Source organism: Diorhabda carinulata, chromosome 11 (assembly GCF_026250575.1).
Source record: "Diorhabda carinulata isolate Delta chromosome 11, icDioCari1.1, whole genome shotgun sequence".
Lineage (NCBI taxonomy): Eukaryota > Metazoa > Arthropoda > Insecta > Coleoptera > Chrysomelidae > Diorhabda > Diorhabda carinulata.
The window spans coordinates 12,527,479-12,537,014 of record NC_079470.1 but is presented as its reverse complement, the minus strand read 5'-3'; the positions used below and the strand labels follow the sequence as shown (position 1 = coordinate 12,537,014).

The 9,536-nt window shown below is 33.3% G+C and overlaps 1 protein-coding gene across 1 annotated transcript in view; it reads right to left on the bottom strand.

Annotated features, from left to right (window-relative positions):
* Window positions 1–9,536, bottom strand: part of LOC130899239 (uncharacterized) — a 43,445-nt gene that overhangs the window by 5,937 nt on the left and 27,972 nt on the right. The window contains exons 3-6 of the mRNA XM_057809014.1: window positions 2,750–2,812; window positions 2,019–2,180; window positions 528–672; window positions 182–395 (exon numbers count right to left, since the gene is read on the bottom strand). Of these exons, the coding sequence (XP_057664997.1) occupies window positions 182–395; window positions 528–672; window positions 2,019–2,180; window positions 2,750–2,812 (584 nt within the window). The remainder of the gene's footprint in view (window positions 1–181; window positions 396–527; window positions 673–2,018; window positions 2,181–2,749; window positions 2,813–9,536) is intronic.

The window sequence follows — 9,536 nt, the reverse complement described above, 5'->3', positions numbered from 1 at the left end:
AATTGCTTTCAGTACCAGAACCTCAAACTATGAGAAATTGAGACCTTCATAGGTAAAACCAATTCCTCAGACTAGACGGTGCAAATACTGAAGGTTAGTAGGCTTAAAATATAGAACAAGTATAACTTAACAAATGTTTTGAGCCTTTATCTCGATTATATAGTCTAAATAACATTTTTACCTAATTCTGGTAGAAGCTGGTGGTACATTATGCAGAGGGCTTTGTCCTGGTAGCTCCCTAATTGGCGGTAATCGATTCACGTGTGTTTTTTCAGGCCTGCAGTAATCTTGTATTCTGATTTTCATCGCGTGTTGCTGGGAACGTTTAATCGCTCCAGTAACTGGTTGACGAGGATAAGCTCCCAAACATCTGCCTCCGCAGCATGGAACTTCTCCTGCGGAATGTATTCGAAACATTATTAACTAATATTACATGTTTATAAATTCATAAAGTATATTAAGACACTTCTATTTGCCTTCTGTTATCTTCCAGGAGATCTTATAGATCACTAAAAGTGATTTGTTACCTTTGCTACCATTGGAAGAACTTGACGTGGAAGATATGGATGATCCTCCACTACTAACGCTGTACAAACTATCTGATTGTGGTACTGATGATGCTCTAGATGTCATCGAATAACCACTCGCCGATGTTGGAAGAATAGGTCCAGTCTACGATAAGATTGAAGCATTACAGACGAGCTTTTAAAGAAACAAATATTGTGTTTGATGAAGTGAAAGTTGTACCTTTTAAACTTTTGGTCTAAGGTATTTTTGAAATGTTAAATAGGCATGAATGCCCTTTGATACGTTTAATAATGTTTCATGCGCGATGTATTCAAGTTGTTTTTATTGTTATAATTCAAATAGAGGACGTTTTAATCGTTTGTGTGACGAAGGAGGTTAGAAGGAAGGAAGGAAGACTTACAGGGGGCGAAAAACTTAAAGTACGTCGAAAAGATATTCGCAATAATAAAGGTTAGTACCAGGAAATATTTCTGCTGTTTTGCAATCCATTTGACGCAGTTTTTTTTAAAACCACAAACACGATTATCTTGAGTTTATTGATGTTTTGGATTGCGAAGTACTTGTAAACTCTCAAATTCATATTTCATACTTGAAATTTTAAATTTATGGATTCGCCACGTGATCAAATTTATGACGAACTGACGTAGGGCCTTTTCGAACTTATAAATTTCCATAAACTTGTTGAGGGAATGGGCTTCAAGGGATTTGCTATTTTCGGAGCAAATTTTTGAGTTTGAAAAGATGAAAAAGTCACAGTGAACCAAATCTGTTGAATACGGTGGTTGACTTTGACGAAATGATTGACTTTGAGGTTATTTTTTGCAAGATTGTTGGACAGTTTCGACGTTATATTCCCAAACTTACGTTTCGTAATTAGTAATGACACATTTGACGAATGTAGGGTTTTCAGTTACGTTTTTTTTGCGATCTATCCTCGAGGTTTGTTTTTGCGATAGCTCCATATCTCTTGGTCTAGCATAGACACTTTGTATACCCGAAACATCAACTAAAATATGTTGGGTTTATCTATAAGAGATGTCTCGGATTCCGACAGGACGATTTTTAAGCTTCATTGCCTCGAATTTTTTTGATGTCATCGTCGTTTTCGACGACTACCGTCACCAAATGCTTTGTGCCACTCAGTTATTTGCATTTGCGGTGGATTAGACTTCTCAAAACATTTTCGTAGCTGAAATTTCATTGTACAACCACACATTAAGCACTCAAGCTTCACACTTCAAAAAAAGAAATTGATACGATTCGATTTACGCGCGCTCGAGGACTTAGCGGTCCTTCAAACTGAAAATCATCATACTCATTGGACAAAACCGTGCTAGAAGATAAAATGAATGTATATTAGTTTATAAAGACTCTGATATATTACAAGAATGATTTCAAGAGAGGAAAATAATGTTTGTCAAAAGTTGTTAGTCATGTTTAGTTAAAAAGTGTATACATATATACATCGCTGATTTTAGAATGATTTTCACCTTGAGCCTAAGAATTTTCGCTCTGCATATGACGCATCTCAAAGGAAGAAGTCTCTGGGAAACGGCTATTTGGATCGTTTTCACGAAGCATTTTCTGCAGACAACTTGATGTCCACAAGGAGATGTTTGCATTGTCGCTTTGGCGTTTATGCATATTACACACTAAAAAAAAATACACGATATTATATTATTTAGTTCTATAATATCATTTCAAAAATAGATTTACTGCAAAACTACCGGTAGTTATTCAAATTTTTCAAAAACAGTTTGATTTAAGTGAAAACCGTTCATATTGTTGTCATTGTCAATGTTAAATTCATCGACAAGTTTACTAAAGATTATAAAATGAAGGAATCTCTCCATTTTCCTCACAATCAAACCGAAATCAATTATTTTTCTGCTAAGAAAGATTACAACTTAACAGTTCGAACACAGTAGAATGTTGATTTAATAAACTTCTGGTCTGGGATTGTCACAAATTGTCACGACGACCGCTCCAGAATGCGTTGAATTGTAGCTTACTGGTTTAAGAATGATTCCTCTAGGGTTTTAAAACAGTTGCGCAAATGTTTCTTCCGCTGAGTACGATTAACTATGCGAAGAATTTTTCGAAAATTATGATCCGATGATCCTATCAGCTGATTGCGGATTCTAGCCTTATAATTCGTTTCAAAATTTGATATAGAATCACGAAATTACTTTTCTTAAATGATTATTAAAATCTATTCTACCTCTTCTTCTTGACACGTCGCCAGTTCCGGTTCTGTTTCATCCAGTTTGCTGAGTAGCTTTTCCTAAAACAAAATAATTGATGTTAATGTATTAAAATACAGTTTCATAAAGGGGGACAGGAAAGTAATGTAGTTTTAACATCTAGTGAACAAATTTTTCCAATATCAGTTTTGCACGTTTCAATATTGCAGATCAACGTTTTTTCTGTTCAAAATCGATTAACAAGGTTTAGCTCTTCATAATGAACGATTCCACGTATATATACTTAGTGTTGTATCTTTTGCATTTTTGATTATCATATTTTCCATCTCCAATAAACTAAATCCAATCATCAAATCCATATATTGCATTCGATTAATCGATTAGTTTGATTCTCTTCGGATATATTATGGTAGACCCAAACATCTGCTCTGCTCATTTTTCCAATCTGCTGTAAATGTCCTCGGATGATCGACGAAGTTTAGTTAAGGATATTTGAGAGATCCTTCATTGTCTGACATGAATTTACCTCTATCCTTGGTATGTTGGCTTCACTGATAGACAGAAGATCTGAGCTCTGAACTTAGAGAACCATCTTTGGCATGTACGAACGACTAATGTTCTTGAGGGACAGACAGTTGAGGTGATATTGGAAACTGAAACAAATAAAAAGAAGAGAAGGGGTAGATCCAGAAGATGCGAAAGTACTGAGGACTGAATTGGAGACGGGCTAAACTGCAGAGGTTCTTGGATAGACATGAAATGTCTTGACAAAATTTAGATGTACTCAATCAGTTGACGAATATCGACATGCACAGAAACGACGCCACCTCCTGGTTTTCCTAATATTCAACTGGAACTATTTGGTAGTAGTACTGTATCTAAACTTCAGGCATAAGTTTTGTTTATTTTCAATAAATTGGCTGTCATTTAGATTGATTGAATATAATATTTTCTAGTCATCAAATAATGTTTCATTTATGTCTCTAATTGTAGTAATTTGAATAATTTTGTTGTATTTTCAAGTGAAAATATAAACAAATTGGTTTATTAGCATAAAAAGTCGTGATGCAATTTAATTAAATTCCCATTACCAAGGTCAAGAATGAGTAGATCGGAGTGACTATTGCACAAGGAAAATATTTGAATATTTTTTATGGAATACGGAATAAAAAGGTCAATATCTCTTAAAAATGGCATTGAGTTTTTATTAAATGATAATATGATTCTTGTATTAAGGAATGCGTAAAAATTAACAACTGATTCGGTTTGTATTATTACACTGAAAAACACGTTTTATTGACGTTACATTAAGCAGTTTATAAATTATTTTACGTATTACGGACTAATAGTAATCGCTCATCATACTTTTCTCTCCAAATTCCTTGGTACATCCTCTAGAGTTTCTCTAGTTTTGTTTGAAACATCAGCTTTTTTGGGATGCACTCGCCAGAGAGATTACCCATCGATACCCATGGACTCAGAATCTATTCTCGGTGTGGATATCACACCTGCGAGCGGTCCGATCGCAAGACAAACCTGTGAAGATGGATGGAACCACCTGACATGGGACTAGGTTCAACTACGACGCTAGAATTCAAAGTTCATACAAACAGAAAAAGAAATAGATAAGTCCGATTAAATGAATCTCTTTTTAAATTAGAAGTCTACACTCAAGCTATATTCTAACCGGGTGCACTTCCGCAAAATGAAATTTTACAGGTGACGTCGATGTTTTTGAAATTCCCGCCACCTCGCAACGTCATTTCGTGCGCGGGTAAATAGGAGCAGAAATATCCGCCATTTTGATCGTTCATTGAATTAGTGGTAAATAAAACATTGCAAGTTTAAAACATTTCTCGTGGTTTAGTTTTTTTGAGTTAAATTTAAAACGAATACTTTCGAAAATGTAAGTAGTTATTAAATAATCCAATGTTTCGTTAATTGATGATTAATTTTTTATTTTTAGGTTCTCTTATTATTCACAAATAACAAAATCCCAGACACAGACCCTCCCAAAAAGATGGAACCTTTTTAAAATAGCAACAATTATGCCAACAGAGGCTCAAGCAAAAATTTCTCTGGAGACGGCGAATCCGGCGAAAAAATGTGGATCCATTCGAGGCAATCATTGTAGATATAAAATTTTTGTATCCTGGAAAGAATTATCGACCTCCAATGGAAGAGGATGAGTAAAGTCACTAAATTTTTGTGGAATAAAATTGCCTTTCATTTATTTCTATTGTTTTTATTGTTCTTTAGGGATCGGGAAATACGTCGATGATGTCGATTCGGTCAGGTTAGGTTAGGTTAGGTTAGGTTAGGTAAGGTTAGGTTAGGTTAGGTTATGTCCGGTGCGTTTACTATCGCACGATCCCAGGTATATTTTCTTAGTCCTTATTCGGTATATAAAAAACACCTCGTTAATCATTTTTTTGTAATATTAAATGTTTTGTTTTGATTTTTTTTAAATAAAAATGAAACTCAAATTTTAAAACATATGTTTCGACCTATTTCGGTCTTTATCAATAAGAAAATTATTATTTATTTATCGAAATAACAGTTTTCAATTAATTTTTACTATTGGTAATTCAAATGATTTATAATTTAGTTTTCTACAAACTTATTTTGTAAGAATCACCACATCCAGCATTTAGTCCGGACTTTGTATCGTCAGATTACTAATTTATTTAAATCGATAGTGAAGTTCTTGCGTGGGAAGCTCCTCAAAATAGCCATCAACTGCCGACATCACCTCTTCATTGTTGAAAAATCTTCGACCACCGAAGCCTTTGTGTTAAGTCTGAGGACAGAAAATAATCCAAAGGGGCCAAATCTTGCAAATGGGGTGCATGAGGTAGCGATTTTCAGCATTTAATTCATTAATTTTGGCAATTACAATAACGGATGTTTGAGCTGGTGCATTGTCTTGATGAAACAAAACTTTCTTCTTCAACACCTAACCAAATACGGCGGTTTTTGCTTGGTTTTTTTCTCCCAAATCTTTCAACAAGTTCGTATAATTCTCGCCGTTGATAGTTTCAAAAAACTGAGGTCATGACCTTGCCTGCAGATGAAACGGTCTTTGCCTTCTCTGGAGCCGCTTCTCCCTTTCCAATTCATGATTTTGATTGTTCTTTTGTTTCGGGTGTGGAGTGTAGTTCCACGTTTCATCCCTAGTTATGAAACGGCGCAAAAATTAGGCTTTATTTGTGTGGATCATCACCAAACACTCGATGGAAACATCTTCAAGACGCTGTTGCTTTTCAAGCAACCACCGCTGTCTCTAGATCAGGCTAGGTACTTCTCCTTCATCATATGACTCTAAATCTAATCTATGATCGTCGAGTCCAAGTTCCATGAATCCTCATAATATCATTCAAGTTCATCAAAAGTTAGTAATTATCCTATATAAATATTTACTAATCTGATTCAGCTTGAAAAATTTAGGCTGCTATGTGTGTAGCTCGATATATTACATACAATTCAGAAGCGGATGGGGTTGGAGGAGATTTTAGCATATATTTGGAGGTTGGTATAATGAGATTTGATGATGTGGTGAAAAAGTTGGATTAATCATCTCCAATATGGGAATTTCATTTTTTTTAAACGTGTTCTAGGATTTAAATCTAATTTATTTTCGTGAAAATCAGGTAACCATTACCCCATGACAATAATTACGTTATTGATATTGAAAACTCATTAGTTAGAAACTCATTTAGATTTCAATCTCTTAATGTGTAATGCGTACGTGTTTATTGTATTGTATTTTTATAAAATATCGAAAATTAGTTTTGATATATATTAAATTCAAATTACCGGCGCCAAAAGTACATTCCCCAATACGGAATAATAAGCTTCGTTCGCTTTAGATAATTTGGATACGTTCCTAATGTCCAAATGTCAAATGCGCATGCTTTGTTCAGAACATACATTCGATTTACGAACCACTGAAATTATAATTTGAATTTAAAACTAGCTAGGAGAATTAAATGTATATAATTAATTACTCGAAGTTTTATTTTTGATATTTGTTAGGCTAGGACTCAACGTGTTAATTCAAACATCAAAACAAACAACCGTTACTCCATCTCATGGAGACTTTGCGATTCATCAAGTTCTGCGCACGCGCACAGGCCTCTGCGCAATGAATAACCCGAAATAATTAGTTAATTTTTTTTTACTGCAAAAAGCAGTAAGTCCAATTTTGTTAAATTCCCAACATAAAATACAGTTAAGTGCGAAAACTTATTTTCAATGTTCTGAAAAAACCCTGTAATTCCATAAAATCGTTTAATGTTGTTTTCATATCATACCATGTCCTTTAAGTCCAAAAGGCAATATTTTCAAACACCGAAAATACTATGTAAGTGTTTCTTACCTTTTAAAATATTTTTAAGGATTTTGCTTGTAAATACCAAACTGGAAAAATTGCGGATTTATGCAGCAGGAATATTTAGTTTGATATTAATTAACAATAACATCCTTCGATTACAATTTGAATTAGTTGGTGATTAGTTTTGTTTAATTAAAATGTCGATACCAACAATTGATATTTGAATTTTTATAAAATTTGGATGGACTTTTGTTCTATTCACTATTTTTTTAAAAATTAATTCAAATTGTTCTCTTTTGATATTACCAACACATTGACAACATTCCCTCACAATAAATTGTATTTATATTCATTTGTTAGTTATTAGATTATAATGTAAAGTATTAAATAAAGAGATTTGAGTATTTTACTATTTTTTTTATTTCAAATTGAATGAAAATTTACATACAAAAATATTCTTACATAACTCAAAATTAACCAAGAAAATAGATTTGGAAAATGTGTATTTATTAATTAGATATTGAGGTTGTAATTGTATGAATATAGAAATCTGTAATACATAGAAAAGTACGTATAACATTTAACTCAGGACAATTAAATAATCCAGTTCTCAATTCTTACTTTCCATAATAAATAATTCAGTTCTTCTTCATCATTACTTTCCATAATCTACTTTGAGGTTATAAAAAATGATAATTTAGTAATATGATACGTATATGTAACTATTACACAATTTACTTACTTCAAAGATTTACCTATCAACACAAAATATATTTACACGTAAATATTAACGCAAATTGTTTGATGGTTGAGAAAAATCAAAAACAAAGTTTCTACCAGGGGCGTTTGACATTTGACAAGCGCTGACCGCGCAGACGACGTTACGTTCCAGAGCATGCGCAAAGCGAGAAAGGAGGAACGGACCCGTTTGACATTTATCCACACGTCATCAGATGGCTCTAATGAATTCATTGTTATACCATCTAGAACCATACTTCTCGGAGAAGATAAAGCTAATGCCAAGTTCAAGTAAACAAAATCGGTTCTTGAGCTGTTTTTCTCGGAGACACATTTATTTGCATGACACAAAATTTGTGGATAAAACTTGAGGGTACAAAACAGTCACGAAACATTGGTCGATGAACTTTAACTTCTACAAACGGCGAGAAAATGAAACATTATCTATTGGAATTCGTTCTAGTTTTTTCGCCTGTTTGTTTCCAGAAAAAAATTGATCAACAATCATCAACTTATTGTTAAAATTATCTATGTTTTATATACTTCTTCATATATAAAACTGAAGCCCCTCAAGGATAGAAATTACAAGTATTGCGTGATAATAGATTGTTGAGTATGGATATTCGAAAGGCACGCGATATGATGCGTTAAATTAGTCACTACCGCGACTAGATAATGGCGCTAAAATCTTTTGTGGACTAATTTGTGCATCACGATTCTTTAAATAAATTAAACTGCGCTCCGAAATCATTAGCTCCGAAGGAAAATCAGAAAACATCAGGGAACTTTGTGGGATTTCACTGTATAATTCATCAGGAATCATTGGCGTCCAAAGGTTTGGACGCAAAGTTTTCTGATGTCCCTTATTTCATCACAAGTTTCGTTGGATCAGTCGAGGAGTAGTTTTAGAAAGATTTTTCTGCATTAAGTGACCTTATTCAAACTTTCATATTAGAAAAAGGCAAACCAATTGATTGTGCCTTTTTGGTAGATATGAAGAAACTCTCGACTGATCTGAATATAAAGTTACTGCCTTCGAAACAAAGTGGAGGCTGTGGGAAAATCGGGTAAAAAATCAAACTTTGGATCATTTCCCTTATTTAAAATCATTTGGCACAGTGAACCAAAAACAATTGGAGGAATATTTTGCAAAATTTGATTCAACAATCTTTCAACAATCCATTTAATTTTGAAGTTTTACAAGCACCAGTTCATTTGCAAATGGAGTTGATAGATATTCAATCGGACAGTATTTCGAAAGAAAATTTTGGATAATTGCCAGGAATTGAAAGAGCTGCACGCATTCTCTGCATGTTTGGACTTAAGAATGAACATCCCCAATCATCTTTTATAACTTTGATATGACTTGCAAAATTGAAGTCTATGTTTGTTAAAATTGACTTCTACTTGAATTGTCTTCTTCTAATTCTCGTAGTGACCATTTTTATTACATTCATTCTTTTCATCCTCTTACTAGTTCTTGTTGGTGTCGTCACTTCTGTCGTCTTCAGAATTTTTAGAGTTTTGCTTCCGATTGGTTGTAACTGCTTTATTATCTTTATCTACACGGTTTTCATTTGTATTAATAATAAATTTTTCTTAATGTATCTACAGTTTTTGTAATATTTTTTTGTATATTTCACGTATTTTTATAATCTGTGCAATTAAAATCAAACGAAATTAATCGATTTACAATCATCGTAATATATAAAAACATTAAAATTTAGGTTAGG